Genomic DNA, 25534 nt, shown 5'->3' with positions numbered 1-25534 from the left:
CTTCTTTTAGAAAGAAAGATTGCCCCAAAACACCCTAAAACTCCCATGAACTCCCATTTTCTGTTCAGAAAGGAAGCAAAGTATAAATCAAAACTACTAAAAAGCCTAGCTGGCAATGATGCATTCCTAGTATCCTAAAAAAGTAGGAAAAAAAAAAAGGACCAGTTGGTGTTTTGGTTGAATCAGATTTTTTTTTTAATTAGAAAAAGTGAAAGGTACAAATAAATAATTCATATTGCGCCCACAACAGTAGAGCAAAGATCACCCCTCACATCCTCAGTAACACAAGTAGACAGACACACTAAAGTTTTTTCCAGACTCTGGACAGGCCACAGCTTTAGAACCGGCAAAATACTTGTTCTGAACACTAAGTTTTAAATCTCTGTTGCTGATTTTTCAGCTTGACAGTTGGTACCCTTTGTAAACATATGACATAAAAAGGCACAATCCAAAATGCTACGCACTCTGGTATGAAGGAGTATTTCAGATGCACAAACAAATGCTCATCAAAGCCAAAAGAAAAGAGAATACTGTTAGTGATTGTCGCAGACATCTTTCATGAAAAATCCTTTCTTAGGATTTTTCCTTGTGAGAAGCTGCAGTTTCAGCAACCAAAGTAAACAATGGTTATCTGCTGCTGTGGAATGCAACAGGTAGACCCTTGATTGGTCTCCTGTGGGTGTTTGGATTTCTTGACCATTCATGGCAGAGCTGGCTCTTGCTCTGTCTGAGACACAGATCTTTGTTATTCATTCTTTTCTATTCTTAGCTTAGCTAGCTTCTGAAGAAACCTTTTCCTTTCTATTGCCTTTTAGTATAGTCTTAATGTAACATATATCATAAAATAATAAATCAAGCCTTCTGATCATGGAGTCAACATTCTCGTCTCTTCTTCATCCTGAAAACCCTTGTGACCACAGTCACAAGTGATCTTGATACAATGATAAACATTCAGACAGAAGGAAGACCGAGAAACACCTTAAACTCTAGCACTCATCAGCTGAACAAAAAAATCACCAGAGGATCCCCTGCAGTCCTCTCATCTGTCTGTCCAGTCAGTAAAAATGGGCCACTAAGAAGGTACATCCTGAGGTAGGCTTTCATTTAGCAATCTTTGCCCTGTGAGGCAGGCACAGAGCCCTGCAAAGGTGCTCAGATGCTGTCATGGTTTAACCCCAGCCAGCAACTAAGCACCACTCAGCTGCTTGCACAGTCCCCCAGGAAGGAAGGGGACAGTCAGAACTGTAGCCTCATGAAGTGGCTGCCGGAACCCGCGCGAGCTCTTAGAGCTCTGGCACCACGCCAGGAGTGGGGACCTGCCTCAGTATGGGAATTTACCAGAGGCAGAACCTTTAGAGCCACTTGCTCAAAGGTGCCAGACACAAGCCATGACAGGGACTAGGCAGAGGAGAAAGGAGGAGGCTCTCTGTCTTGAGGTTCCACAAGGAATGGTTTATTCCAGGTGAAGGGAGCAGGACAGAAAGCCTCAGGCTCCATTGTACAAGCAGTTTGGTCCAGATACAAGTCAGGGTACAAATAGCTAACCAATAGGGAACCCTATGGGGAGGAGGGAGGGGATTACATCAAGTGTAATCCCCATCTGGGTCCAATAGGGGTAGGAGGGTGAGGATGGTTCACATGGGCCAACGGGGCTTCCAGGAGTAGGGGAATTCCAAAGGGATGTTGCAGACAGGGATTGGCCTGAGGTTTAAGTGGCAGAGAAGGTTTGGGAATCAAGGGCTGGGTTGCCTTGACAGGCAGGGAAAGAGCTGGAACAAGGGGCAGGGAATGGCATGAGGAACAGCTTTGAGGGAGGGTAAAACCCAGGGGTAAACCAGCTCGGAGAGAACATGGGGGTACAACAACAAACCACTTAACAAGGAATCAATAAAATAAATTCAAACCACAACAGCCTCATACTAACGTCTATGAAGAAAATTAACTCTTTCCCAACCAAAACAAGCACAGAGGCAGAGGACACCTGGAGCCTTCAACCCCTCACAAAGATGAGGAGCTGCAGGGCAATGCCCAGGAGTGCACGGAACTCCTGAGCAGCCTGCTGCTGCCCAGCCAGAGGGGGTCAAGCACCTGGAACTTTAAGCCTGGAAATGGCCAGATCAGCAGGCTTGGGCTGGCAGTGATAAGCAACTTGAAAAAGCAGGAGAGAAGCTCCAATCCAGCCTGGGACAGGAGCAGAATTAGGTCCCAGCTCCTAAGAATAGTGCAGTGTCTTTATCTGCTCCCAAAAGCATGACAAATCAGTAATCTCTGTCTCTGTAAGACTGCCTGCTGATATTGCAGCCACAGTAGTGACACAGGACAGTGAGCTCAGCGTGTGACATCCCACCCAATGAGGTTCAGCCATGGAATAATGGCTTTTGGCCAGCTAAGCAATTTATCTGTGTTTAAGAAGACACAATAAAAATGGATGAAGACAGGGAAGACTACTCTGAACAGTGCATAAGATGAGCACAAGAACTATTGACAAAATCCATGCCTTTTGACAGTGCAGCAAGGAGTAGGATAGGAACAATGTTTCCACTACTGGGCTTTGTAACCATCTTCTCCTCACTTACATATTTAACCCCACCACACACATCCAACTCATAAAACACAGAAGAAAACACTCTAGGATTAGGAAAAAAAGTAAAATAAAGTAAATTACTTATATATTGTACAAATTACTTACAATTCTTCTTTCCAAATTGCGGCTGCTACTGCCTTTATTTAGTTACCTGCTTGGAGACCTATTGCTCTTCCCCAATAATTTTGCCAAATGCTTTGTGGTTTGAGTCCTGTGGTTGTGAGTCCAGCAGATCTTTCCAGACAGAGAAAAAGGAGCTGGAACAACTGGATTAGAGAAGAAAAACCAGATGACAGGAAGAGGGTGATGAACTCAAGAGTTGCTTAAAGTGAAATTGCAGACAGATGTTGGCAAAAATTAAATCCTCTCTACTCTCTACTGCAAGAGCAATAGGGCACTGGAAGAGAATCCCCAGGGAGTCTGCAGAGCTTCTATCCCCGGACATTTTCAGAACTCAGCTGGAAGAAGACAAATACATTTTGCCAGCAGCAGTACCAAGAGTGGCATGGGCAAAAAAGGTTTTGCCTGACAAAATCTCCTCTTCTGCAGAGCAGCCACCAAGTAGTCCCTCCAGTCTACATTTTAAGATTAAGGGCCTAGACCAAATAGCAAACATTGTGTTAGTTGTTTCAGTAATCAACTCGGCTTCCAGATAGGGCAGTATATATGATGTCTTCTCGGTTTTTTGCTGCTTTTTCCAGCCGGTCAAGCCACTATGTGTAATGTTGACTTCAGGCTGCTAGCTTCTAATGATCTGGTAGATGGATGGAAATCCTCAAGGATCCTAGGAAACACAAAAACAACCCCAGAAAAGGATGAGTTGTGGCCATTGTGTTGCTGTCTCAGGTTTTGCTTAGCAGTGTAGTTGCTGTTGGGACAGTAGGAGGAGAAATGTACAGTGGGGAAAGTGGGGAGCAACAGTTACAAACCCACCATTTGGTGAACAACTTCCCTGCTTTTTTAATTCTGGAAATCACACACTGTGCAGAATTCAGAATGTGACACAAGGAACATACAAAACCCTGAAAGGATTTGTAAACTGTGGAAAGTAAACCAACTTTCCTCACTAGTAATAATACACCAGTTATTAATTAACTCACATATATTGAGTATATAAATAATTTGATATTTCAGAATATCTTTTATATGTTTGAGATTCAGTCTACAACACTATCTTTACATGGCTTTGAAGACAGTAATAAAATATCTTTACTTTTCATGTAGAGGAGTATGAAAGAGGTTCCATATCTAATAACCTTGCATTCAGACAAAGTATTTTGTAAAGTACTTTGGAATCGAGTTTATAAATAATTCTTACCAAGGAAGTGAATGAAAAATTGAAACAGTGAGGCAACTATTCACATATTACAGGAATGCCATTTGTTCTCCCTTTCAGCTGCCAGGCATTTTATTTTCTTGTTATATACAAAGCTCTATTGCTGGAATGAAAAGGAGAAGGAAGGACCAGAAATTACTTCATAATGCAATATGAGCACAAATATGATGCACAGGATAGCAATTGTACTAGTCACATAAAAGCCTTCCTGTTTGCAAAGAAAGGGCTTTGTGTTCTCATGGCGTACCCTCCTTTATATGCACAGGACAAACTCCAAGATGTTTCCTACACCATTACCTTCATCCTGTCGGTAGCAAAACAGGATTTATTTAATCCTTCCAGATAAAAACCCCAGCCATGGCCCAGGAGACCAGAACTCAGCCATGTGACCTCACCCCCCTTCCTTCTCCTGCCACTCCCCTTTCCTGGCTCTTCTAAAAGGAAAGCAGGATAAGGAGCATGCTTTTTCCATCAAAACATGACAGGGAAAACAAACAAAACACCAGCCATCCTTGTCCTTCACAAAGAAAACAGATAGCAGTAAAGCATGGAAAGCTTGCAAAGTGTGCCCATCCTCCCTCTATATATGATACAGACCAGAGGGTACTGCCAGGCACATTTCTGTGAACAGAAAATTAGGTGGAATCACTAGGTAACAGGAGTTGTCTTAAAACAGTGTGTGATTAAACCCAGAAAACATCTTTACTTGAGTTGCAAAATATTTATGTCTGAAGGAAACCTGATGGGCAGCCTGACAACAGAATTACCCTTTCACTGACATTTTTGTCACGAGGGTTGTTTGGTTTTTTAATTCCTCCCCTCAGTAGCTCTGTTTAGGTCTGTTTATCTATACTGTTTTTACTCTGTGGCATTTTTGGGATTTTTGTTTGTTTGGTTGGCTTGGGTTTGGTTTTTTTTTCGTTTAGTATTAAGAAGGGTAAAGGAATGCAGCTGTTGTATATTCACTGCATAGTTTTTGCTATTTTTCAGGAATTCAAAATAGGACAAATATAATCTCCTACTTCCATTACAGCCACACTTAAGAGGAAACCAAGGCTACTTTAAAATGAGCCTCACCAGTGGGACGTGACTGCCAGAAACCCATTCCTCTGTGAGCAGAGGAAGTATGTTATATCCATCTACCTCGGGAAAGAGGGAGTTATAACTCAAGTTTATCATCTGAAAATCTGGTATTTAGTGGGCTTCTCTGGAAATAATATTCTGTATTACTTATATATTGTACTGGAGCCTAAAATATATAATACTTATATATTTTAGAAGAAAAAAAATTCTTCTAAAACCAAGCTGCTACTATATTGTTCTCAAATACCGAATCTCTCACTAATAAGAAAACCAGATGTTTTCTTAAGCAAACACTGGAGAAACCTGTGAAGTTGTAAGATAAAATAAGAATTATTGTAATTTTTAAGCTAGAGCTTCGAAACAGCCTTCCCCAAACTGAATACAGACTAGAGAATACTGCTATAATGACTCTTCCAGAATTAATATGTTTACTATAAACAAAGAAATGAAAAATGTATCCAAGTACTTGTTCTTAATAATTTTCTCAAAAACTGGGAATTCCTGCATAGTATGTATTTCCCAGCCTTCCAGGACATATTTGACCACCAAAATTTGGGTTTCTCACATCCACACATTATAGCTGATCAGCCAAGCTGCTATTTTACACTTACCAGACCTGATTGTATGGTATTTGTAGCAACTATCAAATTCAAAAGGGAATCTTGAATCTTATCAAATTCAATCAGGGAATCTTAAATTCCTATTCAGGGTATTGAGTGATCTCCAGCTTGTAACAAAGAGGTATTTTGAACCTGTTTTGGAGTACTTGTCTAACATATTAAGCACACAGAGGTTTAGCATTTCTTTGGAATACGGATAACTGGTTTGCTCAGACACAAACAGAATTGTAGAATCACTAACGTTGGAAAAGACCTCCAAGATCATCAAGTCCAACCTTTGACCAAACACCACCTTGTCAAGTGCGGCTGCGCGGATGGCTGGAGTCCCGGCACTCCACAGCCCAGCTCGCAGTCTGGGTGCTTGCCCGACTCTGAGTCAGGTCCGCACCTGTAGGTTCGCAGTTCATGGGAGGGCGAAAGCCACGACGCACGCGAAGAGAAAGGGAGGACTCAGGAAGCCGAGGAACGTCAGATTTATTGTCTGACCAGGCGAGGAAACAGGGTAGGTGCAAGGGTAGGGGAGCACAACAGGGAGAGACAACCTGAGACGACCTGAGCCATGGAAAACTGGTGTGCAGCAACTTATAAAGGCAGGGGGTGGGTAGGGGTGTACACTTACAACAGCGAATAGGAACATAGAAATTTAGATACATGCTGAGAGTGACAAGCTAAGTCGACAAATCAAAGAAAAATCGAGGAGGGGCCCCAGCTCCTGCCCAATCACCCAACGCCCAGGAGGGAAGAATCTAGAAGAAAGGGATGGGTTGCCGGGTGATAGACAAGGGGCTTGGGGTGGGGAGAACTTGGATACATTAACAAACCATAGTAACATGGGTGGAGTGAATAGATTGACAACAAACTGCCTAAGGCAGGGGCAAACCACTGCTGCTCGAGATAGGGGAAAACTGGAATGAACCAAAAACAGAACACCACATCTCCCCCTTTTTTGTTTAAAAAGAAAAGGGGAGGGGTGGAAGAACAAAACTTTTTGAACAACAAACGCAACGAACTCAGTCTCTGAAAGAAACAGACTCGGGACCAATTTCATCGGAGGCACCAGGGTCTTCTGGATCACAGCTGATTTCCGATCGGAAAGACGTTTCTTCCCAAGAGTTCTCTTCAGGGAGATTGACGGACTGAAGGTGAAGAACTTCTGGTGTGTGAACTAACTTGAAAATGAGTCTTTTAATACAACTCCAAAAGATTGATCCCGAGATCAAAATAATAATTAGGGTAAAACAAATGTAGACAACTGACTTCAAGACAGACCCGACCCAGCCCGACAACCCCCACCCTGAAAACAGGTCCCCCAGCCAGTCCGCAGTCTGTTGCTTGATGTTAGAAAGAAGGCCACGCATCTTGTCAATGGCGACTCTTGCATCTTCGGCCCGGGAGGACAGGTTCATGCAGCAAAGGCCCTCGAACTCTTCGCATTTGTGATTGTGGAGCAGCAATAGAAAATCTATTGCTGCTCTATTCTGCAAGGTCGCCTGCCGTGTCATTTTCTCATCATATAGGAGGTCGGAAAGGGCGGCTGAGGTAAAGTTGGCTTGTTTTTCCACCCAACACTCTAGGCGGGCCAATTCGCCTAGAGACTTTGCGATAGACACCCACGGCAAAAAGAGGGTGAGTGCTACGATTTTTGGCTTAGCCCAATGTTCAATGACTGAGTCACAGTCTGGGTCAAGATCTTTTAGGTCTCTTTTTACGCGGGCCAAATCAGAGGTCAAATTCAGGCTGTGACTCTTGTTTCTCCAATCATAAACTTGAGTAATGTTGGGGGTCAACAGCGACAGCCGACCAAATGCGCAAGGGCCTCCTATGTGGTGAGAGGGGATGCCTGCCCAAGCCCGGTCTCCGCAAATAAAAAAGATGCCCCGGGGGAGGGCCAACGGCTTCCCGCCCGGGGTGGAAGAGAGTGGAACTTTAATGGGTTTCTTGCACCACCGGGCGGCCTGATACCTAGGATCGGACGGGTTCAGGACCGTGTACCCTTTCTCCCCGGGGCGGGGGGTAAATCGAAACTGAATGCAAACAGGAGCAGCTGCGGAGCCGAGTAAATGGAGCTCCTGGGGTTTGGAGTCTAAAGGGACAAGACCTCGGACTCCGTCCCTCCAGGCGCTCCAGAAGGTTGCGATAGCATTGCGGGTGGTGGACAACGAAAAAGCATAATTAAAAGGAGGGGGTAACTCTGAGGGGGGGAGAGGGATCCCCACAAGGCAGGACGACATCGGGTCCTTTGCTGCGCCGGTGTCCAGGCAGATGTGATCTTGTCCTAGGGCCTCCGTAAGAGTGCGCCAGACATTCGCCTTGGGCTGGGGGACGATCCACACGTTGATGATGAGCTGCGTGGACCACAGGGTGGTTGCGAGCAGGAGGAGGTAACTTCGGGTCCGGGCCATGTCTGGAAAAGAACTAAAAACACAGGACGTCAGGCACAACAGGAATTTAAACGCTAGGGGATTCTGGGCTGAACAGGTAGCATATATCGGGGAGGATGATAAGGGGGTCAGGGGGTCTCTTTTTCCGCCTCCAATGTGCAACCTGGACTTGTTCGACCGTTGTCTTGTGCTTCGCTCCTTTAGGTACGTAAGGCCGTACCCATTTGGAGGGGACCCACTTGGGGCCTGAGGGAGTAGAAACACAGGCATATCCTCTCCCCCAGGTCACAAGGTTGAAGGGCCCCTCCGTCTTCCAGGTCTCCGGATCCTTGACAAGGACCGGAGGCCTGGATTCAGGCTGCAGCTGGTTGTGCTTTCCAAAGTGCCGTACCATCGGAGGATTGAGGTTCTCGAACGAGCAGTTCAGAAAGTTAAGAGTGAACATTGCCCGTGCGAGACGGATGTGGGGGGGGCTCAACTTTCATCGCCGCTTTCTGGTGTTCGAGAACTTTCTTCAGGCTCTGGTGGGCCCTCTCCACCATGGCTTGGCCTGTCAGGGAATAGGGGATGCCGGTCTTATGCTCTATTCCCCATTGCTGCAGGAACTGGCGCAATTCCTTGGACGTGTACGCTGGCCCATTATCAGTTTTAATGAGTTTGGGGATGCCCAGGACGGCGAATGCTTGAAGCAGATGCTTCTCACAATCCGCTGCTCTTTCACCTGTGTGGGCGGAGGCGTAGATAGCGCCGGAAAAGGTATCAATTGAGACGTGCACAAAGTTCAACCGTCCGAAGGCGGGGATGTGTGTGACATCCATTTGCCACACCTCACAACTTGATAGTCCGCAAGGATTTGTCCCCAGGCCCATAGATGGCATCTGGTGGGACTGACACTGGGGACATGTTGCCACGATCGCCCTGGCCTGTTCGCGGGTGAGATGGAACTGGCGAACTAGACCAGGAGCGTTCTGATGGAACCGCTGGTGGCTAAGTTTGGCTTGTCCGAAAAGATCGGGGAGCGGGGCTACTTGAACAGGAGAGGCAAGGGCGTCTGCACGCCTATTGCCCTCCGCAACAAACCCTGGCAAATCAGTGTGCGACCGGACATGCATCACGTAGAAAGGTTGCTCTCGGTGGGAGACTAGAGTGACAAGCTTCGAGACCAACTCGAAAAGTCGGATGTTTGCAACGTCTTGGAGGATAGCACCCTCCGCTCTGGATACTACACCAGCAACATACGCCGAATCTGTGACCAAATTAAAAGGCTCGGAAAACCTCTCGAATGCCCTAACGACTGCATCCAGCTCAGCTACTTGTGGTGAGCCTTCTACCACAGTAATGTCTGCCTCCCACCGCTGAGTTTGAGGATCCCGCCAAGTCATTACTGAGTTGTGGGATGCTCTGGATGCGTCTGTAAAAACTGTTAGGGCGTGAAGGGGAACCTTGCTTTGGATTGACTTGAGCGTCAATGTAAATTCTTGATTGAATAATTTGTGGGCCGGCCGATTAACAGAAATTTGACTGGTGTAGCTATCCAGGGCTAATTGAAGCATTTCATTGGTCTCAAAGACGTTCTCAAACATCCTCATTTTGAGGTGGCCCGATTCAAATTTGATAGGGACGTGAATGCATTCCAGGTCCACACCTGCCAGCTCCCTGATCCGTGACCTTGCTTTCCCGATCAGGTCCGCCACCAGCTCAAGTGGCTGTGTCATTCTTTTGGACCTGTGATGGCTGAGGAACACCCACTCTATAATCAAGAAGGGGTCCCCCAAGCTCCGGTCCTTGCTCTTTTTGATGTTGCTGTCCCACTGAAAGAGCAGTCCATGGAGGTGTGGCAATTTCCCCAACACTATAAAACGGAAGGGCAGGCCCGGTTGGTAACGGTGGGCCTGCCTGGCCGCAATTGAACTTTGAATCTTTTCCAGTGCTGCCTGGGCCTCTGGGGTAAGGGTCCTGGGAGAACAGAGCTCCTCTTCCCCTTTCAATAAATTGAAAAGGGGGGCTAGGTCTTCGGTTGGGATGCCTAGCCAAGGCCTTACCCAATTTAACGACCCACACAGCTGATGGACATCAGCCAAGCTCTTGATGTTCGTCTTAATTGCCAATTTTTGAGGAACAATGGTCCTCTTTGTGATCTCAAGGCCAAGGTACTTCCAAGGCGGCATCCATTGAATTTTGTCTTGCACCAATTCAAACCCCGCAGCAACCAACGCATTGGTTGTCAGGTCAAGAGCATGGGCTAGCAAGTCATCGGTCGGTGCACAAATCAAAATGTCATCCATGTAATGATGAATGACGACGTTTCTCACTGCTGCACGGATCGGGGACAGCAGAGAAGCGACGTACCACTGGCAGATCACAGGGCTGCATTTCATGCCTTGGGGAAGAACTGTCCAGTGGTAGCGCTTGCCTGGGGCTTCACGGTTGATGGAGGGAACCGTGAAGGCAAAACGCGGTGCGTCTTTCGGGTGTAGGGGAATTTGGAAGAAACAGTCTTTTATATCAACAATGGCCAGATTCCAATTTTGGGGGAGCATTGCTGGGGAGGGCATTCCTGGTTGAAGAGACCCCATGTCTTTTATGATGGCATTGATTTGCCGGAGGTCGTGCAAGAGTCGCCACTTATCTTTGTTGGGCTTTTTGATAACAAAAACGGGGGAGTTCCAGGGCGACATGGACTCCACTAAATGGCCTTTGCGCACTTGTTCTTGCACGAGCTCATTGAGCGCCGCTAATTTTTGTTTATTGAGCAGCCACTGCGCCACCTGAACTGGTGTGTTAGAGAGCCAATTCAGTTTCCAGGTGGGGCGCTCACCAGTGGCCGCCGCCCGAAAAACCTGGGGAGCCGCAGGTAGGTCAATTCTGGCTCCCCACTGGGCTAAAAGGTCTCTTCCCCACAGGGGCTCTGTGTAATCTAAAACAAATGACTGAGGCCAATTGTCCATCAGGCCCCGTAATTTGTACAATGCTCTTAGATTGTCTCGCCAATTGAAGGCCCCCTACACCTCGGATCTGCCCAGGAGCGTTTTGCAGATCCCAATGTGACGGCCATTCCCGAGAGGGAATGACCGTGACATCTGCCCCGGTGTCTAGCAGGCCGCACATTGCGACTCTCTCTCCTCCCTTGGAAAGTTGGCACACGATTTTGGGTTTCTCTTGCCCAAGGGCCTGGGCCCAGGCTACCGAGTACTGTTGTGCTGACACAGGCTGAGTGCTTGACGAAGATGTCGTTTCTGGGCTCAGCTCTGACACTTGGATGGCCTGCGCAATGACTTGCCCATTGGGCAGGAAGAGAGGAGGGCAGACACTGTGCAGCAGGAGCGAAAATTGCTCCGAGTCTGCTGATAGCAGACCCGGGACAATGTTCACTCCTGGTGGGGTCGTCTTTGTGTCACCGAGTACGATATACTTGCAGCGCACCCGCTCCCAATCCTCAGGGCACTCCGGAAGCACAACGACCTGATGGAAATCGGTGGAATGGAGATGGAGTGGCTCCACAAGCTGCAGCCTGCAAGAGGAAACACAAGACAAAGGAGTTAATGCTGATCGAGTTTGGTGAAGAGTCAAGTCCGGTAATGAGTTGCAGTTTAAAGATGGAGGCTGACTCCCTTCATTCCCCCCCTCTCCTCTAGGTGTTAGGGTGCCAGAACCTGCCTCCTTATTTTTGTCCTGGCGCAGGGGGGCACCGCACTGCAGAACTAGTTTTTTTGCGGTGCCTTTTCTGGGACCCCCTGTTGTGCCCTCCTGAACTCATAAAACTGTTTTCTCAGCGGGCACTGAGGCATCCAATGCCCAACCTTGCCGCACAGATGGCAAGGCGCAGCAGGTTGGTTAGGAGCAGGGGCAGGTGGTGGAGTTGGTCCCTTGAGGGCAGGACAGCAGTCGGCGGGCAGAGTGGTTTCTTCAGTGGCAGCAGCAACGTGACGAGACGGCGTCTTTGGGCGGTGAATGACAGCGGGCGGCGCTCCGGCGGGTGATGGAAACAGGACTTTCTTCCCACACACCTCCAGCATTTCACGCAGCGTGGGAGACGGCTCCAGAGGGAGGCTGTTGATAGCTTCACGGCAGGCCGAGTTTGCGTTTAGAAACGCTACTTGTTTTAGCAGTTCGGCCCGCACGCTTTCGCCCTCTACTTGATTGTTGACTGATTTTCGGAGCCGTTCTACGAATTCTAGGAAGGGCTCTTCCGCGCCTTGAAACACCTGGGAGTATGGGATTTGAGGCGCCGCCGCCCGCAACCCCAGAAACGCTTTTTCTGCCGCTCGGGCAGTCTGCTGTAGTGCCTCCAAGGGGATGGCTCTCGCTTGGGAGTAGCCATCAGCCCAGTTCCCGGTCCCCAGAAGGTGATCTACTGAAAGCACTTCTCCCGTTGTGCTGAGGCCAGAGCTCGGGCTGTCCCATAAGGACGGGAGCACCTTCAGGATTTCTTTTCTCCATGCCCCCTCCCAAAGTACTTGCTCTGTGGGGTTGAGGAGGCAGAAGAAAACTCTGCGAAGATCGGCTGGTGTTACTGCCGACTCCGAGAGAGCGGCCTGAAGGAGTCCCCGAAAATATTCAGAGTCCCGCCCGAACTCTTTCTGGGCCTTGCACAGCTCCTTCATTGAGGAGTGGGAGAAGGGGACCCACTGCGCCAGCGTCGCACCCTCCCCCACAGGATGAAAAGCGACCGGGGCGGCTGATGGGACAGCAGCCGGCTCTGTTCTCCGGAATCCCACGCCTCCCCCCCCCCCCCCCACCGAACCGTGGGAAACGGAAGGGGAGGCGTGGGAACCGGAAGTGGGGGAGGAGGAGGCGTGGCGTGGGAACTGGGTGGGAGGATCTACAACAGACTGCGCCCCCCCTTGGGAGGAGCTTGCCGACTCCAGAAGGAAGGCAGGAGGCGGAGGGAGGAGAGGAGAAGGGGGAGGAGTTGAGGGAGGAGACAGGGGCGGAGGAAGGGGAGGGGAAGAAGAGGGAGGGGCGGGGGAAGGAAAGGGGTTGGGTCTAGGGTAGGGAGGATTATGGGAAGAAGAAGGGGGGTTTCCTGCCTTCGCCATGCGGTCTCCGCCATCTTGTGGCTTTGAGGAGCCATTTTGATGGGGAGACCGAATACGAACTCTGGGTCTAACTGGGGTAGTGGGGGTAGGAGCGAGGGATATCGGGTTAGGCTCCCCAGGAGACTGGCCAGGTCTTCCAGGGCGAGGGGTCCCAGCCGGGGGGGAGCCCAGGGAGTGGTGGACACCTGGCGCGGGGCTGGCACGGGCTGCTCTTCCCCGGGACTCGGAGCGGGAAAGAGGGTTACAGGGACAAGGGACAAGGGCAGAGGGACAGGGAGAACTGGGGCAGAACTGGGGATCCGGTGGCTGCTTCTTGGAATCAAATTTAGATTTTTGAATAGAAATCAGAAGTGAAATCCAATATAGATGTTTATCAAGCGAAAGTTCCCCGGTCTGGATCTCCCTTAGTAATTTAGACTGGACCTTTTTTAAGAAGCTGGGGTCCAGAACCGAGGCTGGAGAAACATCAGGAAAATTGGAAGTTAGCCACCGAATTAAACTTTTTATTTCCCTTTTATTAACCTTGAACTTCCCTCCCCCCAGGGATCCCACAACTTGGTAGTAAACTCCCTTTTGAGTTACGGACAGTTTAGCACCCATCCCGCGGAGATGGTAATTGGGGAAGTCTGCAACTCAGCTCAACCCAAATTACTGCAGGAAAAACTAAAGAAACCGAAAGTAAAAGAGAAAAGGGGGCCCCAAACCGGCCCTTGCTCCAGAAAGAGAGGGAGAGAGAAAACGAATAAGAGAGCAAGGTGGTGATACCGCAAACGGTCACAGGAAACTCACCCTGCCGGTGGGTCCAACGAAGGCTGCAGTACAGGGGAGGTCTCGCGTGCAGGACAGTTCCTTTAGGTGCCACAAGGAGGTGCTGTCCTTGTCCCCCAGGAGCACCGCTCCTCTAAAACGAGGGCGTGCTGCACTAAGGGGCGGCTTGTCGCCCAGCAGGAATAAAATCCAAATGCATGAGGCAGTCAGGCGTAGTCCACAACGCAACCCTCTGGGAGGGTCCCAGGAAATCCAAGCAGGTGCGTCCGGGCACTGACGACTTCTGGCCGCCCCATGTTGGGCGCCAAGCCTGTGGCTGCGCAGATGGCTGGAGTCCCGGCACTCCACAGCCCAGCTCGCAGTCTGGGTGCTTGCCCGACTCTGAGTCAGGTCCGCACCTGTAGGTTCGCAGTTCACGGGAGGGCGAAAGCCACGACGCACGCGAAGAGAAAGGGAGGACTCAGGAAGCCGAGGAACGTCAGATTTATTGTCTGACCAGGCGAGGAAACAGGGTAGGTGCAAGGGTAGGGGAGCACAACAGGGAGAGACAACCTGAGACGACCTGAGCCATGGAAAACTGGTGTGCAGCAACTTATAAAGGCAGGGGGTGGGTAGGGGTGTACACTTACAACAGCGAATAGGAACATAGAAATTTAGATACATGCTGAGAGTGACAAGCTAAGTCGACAAATCAAAGAAAAATCGAGGAGGGGCCCCAGCTCCTGCCCAATCACCCAACGCCCAGGAGGGAAGAATCTAGAAGAAAGGGATGGGTTGCCAGGTGATAGACAAGGGGCTTGGGGTGGGGAGAACTTGGATACATTAACAAACCATAGTAACATGGGTGGAGTGAATAGATTGACAACAAACTGCCTAAGGCAGGGGCAAACCACTGCTGCTCGAGATAGGGGAAAACTGGAATGAACCAAAAACAGAACACCACAGTCAAGTAAACCATTGCACTAAGAGGTAAAGGCAATGCTGCTTACATCTGAGTTCCATAAAATCTCCACTTGAAGGAGAAAATGAATGTTTTGATTTCCAAACAGGAAAACCACATTTCTATGCTCCTGCTTTCTGCAGAATGGAATTTTTAGTCTGGCCTACTCTCTTCTTCTATGACTCTTCAAGTTTTCTTCTATGACTCTTCAAGTTTTCTTCTTCCAGGTTAACCTATTCTGTTCAGCTTTCTTACCTATTCAGTATCATATCTACTCAATTAGAAGTCCCAATTTTTTTCCCCTCTTGGTATAGTTTTTTTAAACACAAGTATACTATTTGAATATTTCTGAAGCTTTCCACATGGCAAAACCTGCATAAGCTACCCAAGAGAGATCAACATACCAATTCCTAAAACCCAACCCAAATTTTAAAAAAACCAACAAAAACAACATTCTGGCCTTTATATACATTGGTGTAGTAGCCCTTCCTCACAGGCTACCACAAGCCTCCAGAAAAAACGTATGTGTGGAATTTTATCCCCTTCCAGACTGATACATCCTGAGAATTAATTATAAAGCTTTTTAATTGGCCAGGTTGAAATATGAGTATTCTGCAAGCCATGAAATAAGCAAGTGATGCTATGGAAAGCATTCAAGTGAAGACACATAAATGACAGGTAACTCACAGTAATTTATTCAGGCTAATAGCCTTTATTTTGCTTCTACCCAGGCACTTAGCTTCTTAACTGGATTGCTTTATCTCAGTGTGGCCTACAGTTAAGCTCTATTAGCTGAGTAAGGAATGAAAGGATTTAACTTTTTATCAGATGAGCAGTATCAAGAGAATTCAGGCATGGGAGAATTTATGCCTGGTGATTTTTTTGCAGCCTGCTCATTGCACTTCCATCGAGTGATAGGCACAGCTGGGTTTGCCCGCCTACTTGGTAGAGGATGCGATATAAGTTTCTCAAAGCTTCTGTGTCAGCACTTGCTAGAAAGACTGCTCAGTTTGATTCCAGATAAGTCACTTATCCACAAATGTTGTGAAGACACTTCACTGGGGACATTTTCAGGGTGAACCAAAATATATGTGTGCTCTGTAACAGGTACACGAGGCAAATGCCTGAGGGATGGGACATATTGACTTTCAGCCCCAGATACCTGGTTCCTAAGTATCTACTATGAAGAGGAAGGGAACGACAAAAATAAAAGCAAAGCAAAACCTAACCATATTCTCAGACGCAAAAACACTTTGAAGAAACTTTGTCAGAGAAGGCTCCCCAACCACCCAGATAAAAAGCTACTGTTTTACTTTAAAAAATGAGTATCTTGACAAGCCTGGAAAGGCTGTGTTTGTTATCTAGTGCAGAATGAAAAGAAGTACTGAAGCCCCAGACAGACCCTGGTATTCTTGAGCCAGTGCTATTAGCTCTCTATTGTTAGCTCTCTCTTGTAGTGTTACAAACAGCACTTCCAAAAGTACACGTGTAGGCGCTGCTCCTCATTCCACCCAGTCTGAGGACAACAGAGGGTAAAACCAGAAAAGGGGTTTCTGCAAGATATTATTTAGGTGAACTAACTACAACCAATGCTTTAAAAAGCATAAACATATTTTACAGATACTCAAGGAAAAAACAAGTCACCACAAAACCAGCCTAGGATCTAAAGCTAAGAAGTTTAGGGGATTTCCTCATCATAGTACTTGTGGAGTAGTAACACACTGTAACTACAGTGTTAAAAATTACTGAAACTCCACAGATATTCTTAGTATTCTAAGGATGCCCAGGAAAGTGAAAGTGGAATCCTGTACAAGATAAACTGTTAGTAACCCTTAGCCACAGGAGAAAAGAGCCTCCTGGAAGAGGGGAAAAAAAAATCAGATGGTGACAGAGTGATCAAACTGCACCACCACAGAAGTTTTACAGCAAACTAATTAATAATGTCTTCAGGGAAACAGGTGTAAATTAAGAAGACCGACTACACATTTCACTTAGATGGTCACATAGGAAGGAATATGATCAGTTGGTAAAAATTACTCTGGAGAAAGTAATGCTGCCTGAAGTGGTCCAGCTGGAGAAAGATTGTCCTTCTTGGATGTTCCGGATAGCTTTCCAGCACCGCTAGCAGTACGAAGGCACTATCCCAATCTCTGTGGTTCGGGACAGCACCTAAGGCAAACGCTCTGTGCTATGACAGCAGCGTGACCTTGTGGTAGGACGTGGCTTGGCTTATGGCTACAGTCAGCAGAAATAAGAAAAGAGCGCTCTCCAGCTGTGGTGAATCGAGGTTTATTGGGTCCCAGGGGAAACCGAAGAGCACGGGGGGGGGGGGGGGGGGGGGGTGTTTTGCAGCAGCTTATAAGGAGGGAGGGACACAGGGGAGGAGTCAGTCCTTGGACGAATAGGGTTTCAGAGGGGAGTGGGATACAAAAGATTGACTTAGGGAAAACCCCAGTGGGGATAACTTGAGGGTGGGGCCCCGGCCCCTGAGCCAATCACTCGATGCTCTAGCTGGAAGTTTCTAGAGTTCTAGAGAGAAGGGTGGGAGCGCTGAGCGACGGACAGGGCACCGGGGAGGGATTTCAGAAATGGTACATTAATCTCCAAAGCAACTGGGGAGGAGTTGGGATAACTGGCAGCATAAGGAGGGAAGGGAGAACCAGGGCAGAACCATAGCATGATAGGGGGGAACAGAACAGTCCAACTTATACAGGCACAACACAACAGCTGCCTTTATTCAAAACTGATCCAGGTCAGTGCAATACATTTTTGAAACTAAAGGCCAAAGAGCAACTGAAAAGATACAGACTATGCCTAATAAAAACTGGACTATATTAAACAAACAGAGACTTAATGACTTACAACCTCACTGCAGAAATCACATCCTGGCATCACAGTTAAACAAAACCCATGAAAAATGGGAAGGAATACAAATAACTGATGTCATTCAAATCCTGCTTTTCTTGATAAACTTTAATCCAACAAACACCCACTACTAAACAGTGCTCATCTAATTTATGTCCTCTGCTCCAGCGAATAGGGATTTACATTAAGTCTTGACCTTGTGACAGTTGGCATGCATGTGGTGCCAGGAATCTTGATGTCTTCCCAGACAGCAGGGCATGAGATGCCATTTCACTTGGAGACACAGAGGGACTTAAAGCTTTGAGCCTCTAGCTAAGGAAAAAGAGGCACAATGCTTTCAGTTGAAACGAATGCTTTTCTGTGTCTTATGCTTTCCTTAAAAGGCAGGGGAGGGGGATCTGTTCAGTTTCCCATATAAGGGATACTGTAGGCTCTGTTGCTGTGCATCACAGCGGCGTCTCCGCAGCAATGAATAACGTCTTACATGAGCCATGTCAGGGAAGAAGGATGCACAAAATGGCTTGGGCTCCAAGCCCAATACCTAGGGTGGTGTAAGGTCTAAGAAACCTGCTGCCTGCTGGGGATGACCCTGTTACAAATTATCACTGAACCCATTCGATGGCATTGCCCAGGGAACTACTAATATCCATGGGCCAGAATCATGCTAGGACGTGTTAAGATCCTCAGCCTACTCCAAACATGAACAACCTGGTCCTATCAAGCAGCCTTTCACTGAGTGGCACTGGTCCAGCTTCAGGCCCCAGCACAGATGCAGCATTTCAGTGTGTTTCTCATCTGCCATGCAAGAAGCCAAGGGGCTTCAAAACACTGCAAAGAAGCACCTGTGCTTTTTGGCACTCTCTTTTCCTGGTCAGTCTCAGATCTGCTCCAGGGAGTGATCCCAAAGCTCTACCAGATCACCTCCATCTCAAGGTCTCTCCTTCATGGTATTCTTCGTACAAGCTCATTTGTGTTTGGAATGGTTGTTCTAGAGTAAAGATACATTTTTATTCTAAGCATTTCACATTTTTCTTCTGATCCTTTAAAAAGCAGGATTTAAGAACAAACTCCTTGCACTTTAAATTCCAGGTTGGTCTGAAAATTCAACCAGAAATTTTATCTTCTGAGTTGTTTATAGGATCAATGAAAGCCTCACATACATTTTACAATTAAGACATTCTATCTGGGGTGCAGTAAGTGTTCATTTCTCTTTCTTCTCAGTGGAGACTTTTGTGTCTCTGGTAATAGCAGATTCATTAGGTCAAACCCTCTTAATAGTAGATGCTAAATTCATAGTAGGTCTATGAATTTAGACCTTAATAGTAGGTCTAAATTCACCATAGATAGGTGTGATACTCCTTGAAACATTTCTTTATATTGTATTATAGCCCTGAAGCAAGTATTTAGCCAGGAACTGAGTAAATATGTGCTCGTGTTTCTAAATATATTAGTGGAATTTAAAGCCCGTCATGGGTGGTCAGAGTGCCCTTGGCTGCCTTGCAGGTCAGACCTCTGTTGGGCAGAAAGAAAATTCTGTAGATAAGAAACAATAAACAATCAAAAGATCGAAAAACTGAAGAGTCCAGACTCATCCTTTGAAGAGCGGGCCGCCCAAGAACCACCCTACCCGTGTCCGGGCAGAGACAGACAGCCGAACCGGACAGTATCCCAACAAAGTCTTGTTCTTCTCTGCAGATGATCAGACCTTATTATGGGCTCTAGGAAAACCACAAGTTTCCACACATTGGTGGAAACCACTTCAATTCCTCCTGCATAGGATCTTCCTCCAGAACAGAATCAGAACTATCATGACTACTAAAAGCACCACAATAATCACCAGCCAAAGCAATGACGATCCCTCTTCTGTGAAAACAAAACAAGAAAACATCCAGAGCAAATTAATCTCATCTCAGCGAGCCACGAAGCTACTTTTCCACAGAAAATTTGAAGAAAAGATGTGCTCATGGCAAAGAATACTGCCATTCCTATACCTGATACAGTGGTTGGCATACACACACGAGCAGAACTTCATACAAGTCTTAACTCTTTTAGAAGGATTTTTTTGTTCACCCAGAATTTTATTATTTTTATTTTAAAACACTTTTTACTTTTAAACACTTTTTAAACTTTTAAACACTGCTGAAAAGGCAACATTAATTTTAAGAAAATAAGACCGGCTATGTTTTGCTGCCTGCAAATAGCTCTACCCAACAGCTGAGTGTAAGTGTTCCTCCCTGGTTAGACATTACCACTTCATTTGACTACTATTAATCAAAAGGCTCATCTCAATGTTCACTGACATTAGCTGGAAAATGGTATGACTTGAAATTTACTTGACTTGAGCCAAAACAATCATGTATTTTAAAGAATTTATGTTGAACTATTCCTTTGAACTTCTTGTCCTCTAAAATATAAGATTGTTAAAACAACAAGCTCTTAGCTGATTTTTTTATCCACTTAACAAGAAATAACAACAGTCTTAGTTTTCTGCTTTCTGAGATATGCATTTGCTTTTTAAAAGACCAAAACAAAAGAATATTGGAGACAGGACAAAAAGATTAGTATATTTTTTCAGAATTGTAATGTAATTCAGAATTAAGAACTAAATTACTTTTGAATGTTTAGAGAGCAGATATTAAAAATCAGATCCTGCTCTTTACTACTATTCCTGTAACAATTACTTCTTGAGTGTGTAATTTCAGAATCAACCCACAGCTACAAGCTGCTTTTCCTGCCTTGCTAATTTACAAGTGGTCTTCAATTTAAGGCTCTGTATATAGAGACATGTGAATTTTAAATCACTCAAGTCAATGCTCCTGTATGAAGTAAAAATGGTTCTTCAGCTTTTAATGTTTCTATTTCTTATCTGCAGAAAGAGGGTCAAAGTCTTTCCAGCAGAACAGAATGTTGGAAGAAGAAATAAATTAACACTATAAGATATTCAGATGTTACATTAATATATCTAAGATTTCTGTATAAACCAAACATAAGTATCTTCAACTGACTCCCTCCCTGTATGCCTGAAAGTACTGTTCCTCTCTGACCATTACTGCAGTGGACGTGCGCCTTGGCAAAAAATCAGAGAAACCAAAACATCGTGTACAGATTATATACAACAAAACATGCAGTAAATTGAACTGGAACATTTGATTCAGAGACAGTTTGTTATGAATTTCAAAATTTCTGACTTCATCAACAACCCATAGAGTTTCTACTCATCATTCTACTTATGGATATCAGCTGACATATATTTATATTTATTTTTAAGCTGTTAAAAAAATTATGAAGGCCTACGTGGAAACCTAAGTTCAACGTGGAAACCTAAGTTCAACTTGCTGTACAATGCATGGTGCCTCTAAACCCCATATCTCCCTAGCTGATTAGTCTGGCTTTTTTCCTTTTCTGGATAGGACTCCAATATGTTACTACCTCAAAGACAACAGTGGACACAAATAGGATTTCCTGACATATAAACATCTCATTCCCTCCTCTTCCCAGAAGATTCCTATCCAAATATGCTACCGCAAAACATGGAAGCCAAGAGAATGCTAACAAGTTGCCTGTACTTCTCACCTACCTCCTTTTATTTTCACAGGCATTTCAAATGTTTCATTTGTGTTGCTTACTTTGCAGATCAAATCCTGTGCACTGATGCTCTGAATATTGTAGATTTCCAGTGTACTGGTGATGGACACAATCCCATTTTTGTGCTTGACTGTCTTCTGTGTAGGAGTAGAGTTGAACAGGTTGTTCCAGGTGATGGTGGGCTCTGGGAGGCCATTAGCATTACAGATGACTATCAGATAATCTTCAGAAATGTTGTGATGGACAGATGCATTGAGACCTTCCAACACACAAATGAGGCAAGTCACCACCACAGTGAGCACCTGGTCGTAAGCAGTAGTAGCAGCCTAACCATTACATATTAGAGCAAAGCTTACTGGATTCATACTGAGCCCAATGGCAAGGAATCCAAGAAGAGTTTCTCAGGTAAGATCCCCTCCATGACTCAATACTCCTTCCCCCATACTGAAGTAGTATACCCCAAAGATTTCACTCAATCTGAAATCCAAATATTAAAATAATCTGTTAAGTAAAATAATTTATGGGTCCTATCTGCTAATTCCCTATCAATGGTAGGGTTTGGGAGAGCAGCTGACAGCACTGGGGTGTAGTAAACCCCATAAGTTTGGGAAAAGCACCATGGAGAATATGAACAATAGGAATGCTGAAACAGCAAAAGAAAATTCCTGTTTCCCTGACCTCCGCCCCATAACCTAAATCTGTAACCTTATAAGGCTTTGTTACTTTAACCCTTACTATTGGTTAATTATGGATACCCCTAAACCCTTACCATTGGTTAAGTTTGGATTCTATCCAACTCTATAAAAAGGGCATACTGTACCCCATTCGAGAGAAGAAGAGCTGTCACTGGGACCCTTCGCAGACTTCCCCAATAAAGCCATCTCTGTAGAACCAGCCAGCGCCTCTCCTTCTCCTCTCTCTGCCGTCTGCTGCAGCCTCAAGCCAAGGGCAAACTTACCTAGCAAGCAAGAGCTGAAATCCTAAGAGTTTGCAATCACTATAAGAGCTGACAGCTACCAAGCTAGCTATGGAGTTGGGCCCGTGGCAGTTCGGCCTGAGCTAGCTTAGCCTTCGGGCACCCCGTCTCTCTGGTGACTGGGCCCCCGGGCTATATTGCTCTGCGTGATAATAAGGCCAAATAAGAGGCTTTATTACTGGGGTTGTACCTTGCACCAAAAGCAAACTCCAATGTTGGTTTGCCTAAGTTCCAGATGGGACTGATCAAGGACTTAGAAAGATTCCACTCCTTGCTTTTCAGCTGCTACTCAAGGAGTAACAAACAAGAGCCAAAATGACCACAATAATCTTGAATATGACCCAAAGAATTTTGCTCACAGCAGTATTGCTCTGTTTCTACATCATGTTCCACCAGGGGATGCTCCCATCACTGCAATTCTTGAATCTGCTCAAGGAAATACTGTGGGTGAGAAAACACCTCTTATTTCACTAGAGACATATCCCTGCAGAGAACCTCACCAAAAACACTCAGGCAGGTATTTCCTGAGAGAGGACCAGAAGGGAAAACATTGAAGAGGCACTTGTAACATCCTGAATCATCCATTCTGGTGTCCCAAAAAGTTATGCTTGTCTTGTTGAGTTCCAAACTTGTGAAATTCATTCTGTCTTCATAGGGCTTCTGAATCCTTAATCCATTCGTTTCACTGTATGTAGCTATATTATCATGTAATTCTTCTGAGTCCTTTTGCCATGTCACTTGCAGAACATCCATGGGTTTTGTCAGGGCACAACTCAGAGTCACACTGTCACCCGTCCTCACTGTTGTGTGTCCAGCCTGCGGAACCACTGCAATGACAGTAAACAGTTAATGAAATGGGCAGATATCACACATTCAGAAGCCTAATGTTGATTCTAAGGCCTGGATTACCCACAGACACAACTCCTTCAGTTACATATTGTTTCTGTTTTTGTAGGCTTTCCCCTACAAAAAAGTCCATCTCCTGCATACTCCTAGGAATCAATGAAGTTATGTTGATTTACATTGGCTGAGGCTTTAGCTTTCTTCTAAGCTACTTAAAAGACAAAAAGACGGACCTATTTCTGTACCCATATCTGCAGACTTCCCTCTTAAGTTCTACTAAATCAGCTCATGACTTCCTATTCTCAGCAAATACTCAATTTTTGTTTCCTAAGAGCTAGAGGAAGATTGAATGCATAAGAGAAGTATGCAACAAGCCATTATCAGAGAAGTAAACAGCAAAATGCCTTTAAAAGGCTTTCTGAACTGTAGTTTCAGAGTTCACGGTGCATTTGAGATGGAGGGATGGAAGTCGTTTTCGGATGCCCCACTTTTGGAAGCTGTCAACTCAGGTTAACAATGGTGTCCAGTGTCACTGTAGATATGGGATATTTCTTGTCCTTCCCATCTCTAAATGACGCTCCAGGAGGATTTGTGTCACAACTACCAGCTCCATGTCTCTGTCTCAGCAATGTAAGTCAAGCAGCACCAGCAATCTGTATTTCACCTATTTTTGTCTCTTACTCTGCTGAAGTCTCAGAAACCTGAAACCAGTTCCCCAAACAATTTCAAGCAGATTTCAGGAAATTCAACTTACCATTTGCCTTTCCAAGCCCAGAATATGCCAAACAAAAAACCAGAGCTTGTAAAGTCATTTTGGAAGAGAAAATCTGCTTCACCTAAAGAAAACCAAATAGAGATGACAGATCATCTTCTGGTGATATTGTACATTCAGGGTGCAAGAATTAACAGTAAATTTTTCAAATGAAAAAGAATATAGTTCCACAGTCAGACAGCAAGACTTGACAAGTTTTATTGCCCTGTTTCCTACAACTGAATTGTAGACCTGCCTGGAACTGAAGTTGGTGTTATATTCAAGAAGAAACATAATTTTGCAAAAAATACTTCTGTAACACACTCTACCCACTCCTGAGTTTTTTTTGCCAATGCCTGCAAAACTAGCTGAAGCATCCTGGGACCATCTTGTGTCAAGAATTTAAGCAAAGCCCAACCTTTTAAAGATTTTCACAACATTCAAAAAATAAAAGAGATAGTCAACTGAAAAGCATTTTCTATATTATACAGGTTAAAATAGAAGGGCTGGTAAATAAATCGATAAATAAGATGAAGAAAAAAGGATTTAAAAACAAATTGCCAAGAACTTGTGTACACACTGTGTACACCCACAACCAGTAGCCTGCATTTAAATTTTAAACACACTGTGCTAAAACAACTCCTGATATAACTCTCCAGTTACCAAGAACAAATAGAGATCAAGATCTTATGTGTAAAATCAGGAAACAAGAACGTACCAGCAACGAGCCCAATGAAAAAAGTTTGTGTAATCAGATATTCGAGCACAGCTATAAGAAATTCAGATATTCCCACAAGCATGCAGAAATCAAGGGCCAGCATAGCAAGCAAAAACTATCGAGTCACAGAGCTGTTTATAAAGCAGGGGAAGATGTACCATGCCTGCAGGCAAGCAGAGTTTTCAATAACAATCCTTTGCTTCGCTGCTTTAGTACCCATTAAAGCCCTTAATGCACCACTGCACACACCCGGGTAGCAACAAGAATTCACACGAGGGACGAGTCTATACCGTGTAGCTATACCGGGCACAGAAAGAAAGAAGTCCCTTTAGGTCACAACTCCAGTCACGGGTGCTGCAGAGAGTGAGGAAACAAAAACCAAAACGAACGGAAAAAGAAGAAGAAAAGAAAAGAAAAAGAAAAAAAAAAAAAAAGGGTTAAAGATTGGGGCAAGTAAAGCGCAAATCCTTTACTGCGTCTCCCAAAACAGCACCTCGGAGGGCTCCTGAGCCACGGGCTGTGCCGCTCCCTGGACAAAACGCCCCCCACCACTGTCTGGGAATCTCCCTTAACTTCAAAGAAACTTTCCCCCTGCTGGCGTCACAGAGGTTTCCGAAGGCAGCTGCCGACTGAGTCCGACAGCTGGAGGCCCCTCCCGGGTAGGAAGGGAGGACGGCGGAAGAAGACGCGAGCCGCGGGCGGTGCCTCCAGCCTTGCGTCCCCACGGCAGGGTCCAACTCCCGGCGCCGCTGTCAGGCTGACGCGCGCCCGGCACTCACTGCTCATCTCCGCCCGAAACCCTCCTCAGACGTGGGAATGCGTCCCGGGAAGGCGGCGACAGGGATTGTTGCTCACAGCCAAGTACGTGGAAACACGGAGAAAGATGAGATAAATCCCGTGGAGGCGGAAGCTCCCAGACCGCGTCGCGGACCTTGTTCCAGAGGAACAAGGCACCAGCTGAGCTGGTGTCCCATCCGGCGCTAACCTTTCCCTCAAGGGTATTCATAACAGCCCAGTAACAAACTGTTTTAGGCTATATCGCATA

General features: G+C 46.0%; 1 protein-coding gene across 3 annotated transcripts; it reads right to left on the bottom strand.

Moving 5' to 3' along the window:
* Window positions 1-17456: 17456 nt before the first annotated feature.
* On the bottom strand, window positions 17457-25147 carry LOC136568744 (OX-2 membrane glycoprotein-like). 3 transcript variants are annotated; one of them, XM_066568920.1, is made up of 7 exons: window positions 25063-25138; window positions 24780-24843; window positions 23775-23856; window positions 22678-23004; window positions 22022-22159; window positions 21194-21460; window positions 17457-19479 (listed from the first exon to the last, which is right to left on the bottom strand). In XM_066568920.1, exons 3-7 carry the CDS (start codon window positions 23830-23832, stop codon window positions 19376-19378), a joined length of 894 nt encoding a protein of 297 aa, XP_066425017.1. In that variant the 5' UTR covers window positions 23833-23856; window positions 24780-24843; window positions 25063-25138; the 3' UTR covers window positions 17457-19375. The 3 variants fall into 3 exon arrangements, with proteins under 3 accessions (XP_066425017.1, XP_066425026.1, XP_066425008.1); XM_066568929.1 differs by lacking the exon at window positions 24780-24843 and having other exon boundaries at window positions 25063-25147; XM_066568911.1 differs by lacking the exon at window positions 24780-24843 and having other exon boundaries at window positions 24983-25123.
* Window positions 25148-25534: the final 387 nt, after the last annotated feature.

The sequence above is a fragment of the Molothrus aeneus genome, chromosome 2 (assembly GCF_037042795.1).
Source record: "Molothrus aeneus isolate 106 chromosome 2, BPBGC_Maene_1.0, whole genome shotgun sequence".
Taxonomy (NCBI): domain Eukaryota; kingdom Metazoa; phylum Chordata; class Aves; order Passeriformes; family Icteridae; genus Molothrus; species Molothrus aeneus.
Note: the sequence above shows the minus strand (reverse complement) of the source record. Positions and strands in the feature narration are given on the sequence as shown.

Coding starts and splice junctions, on each gene's coding strand:
- LOC136568744 (XM_066568929.1), bottom strand. CDS start 23,832: ATGACTTTACAAGCTCTGGTTTTTTGTTTGGCATATTCTGGGCTTGGA. Junction 21,461..22,021: donor CTCTTCTTCTCTCGAATGGG/GTACAGTATGCC, acceptor GTGTGTTGGAAG/GTCTCAATGCATCTGTCCAT. Junction 19,480..21,193: donor GCCTGTGAAAATAAAAGGAG/GTAGGTGAGAAG, acceptor TTGTTTTCACAG/AAGAGGGATCGTCATTGCTT.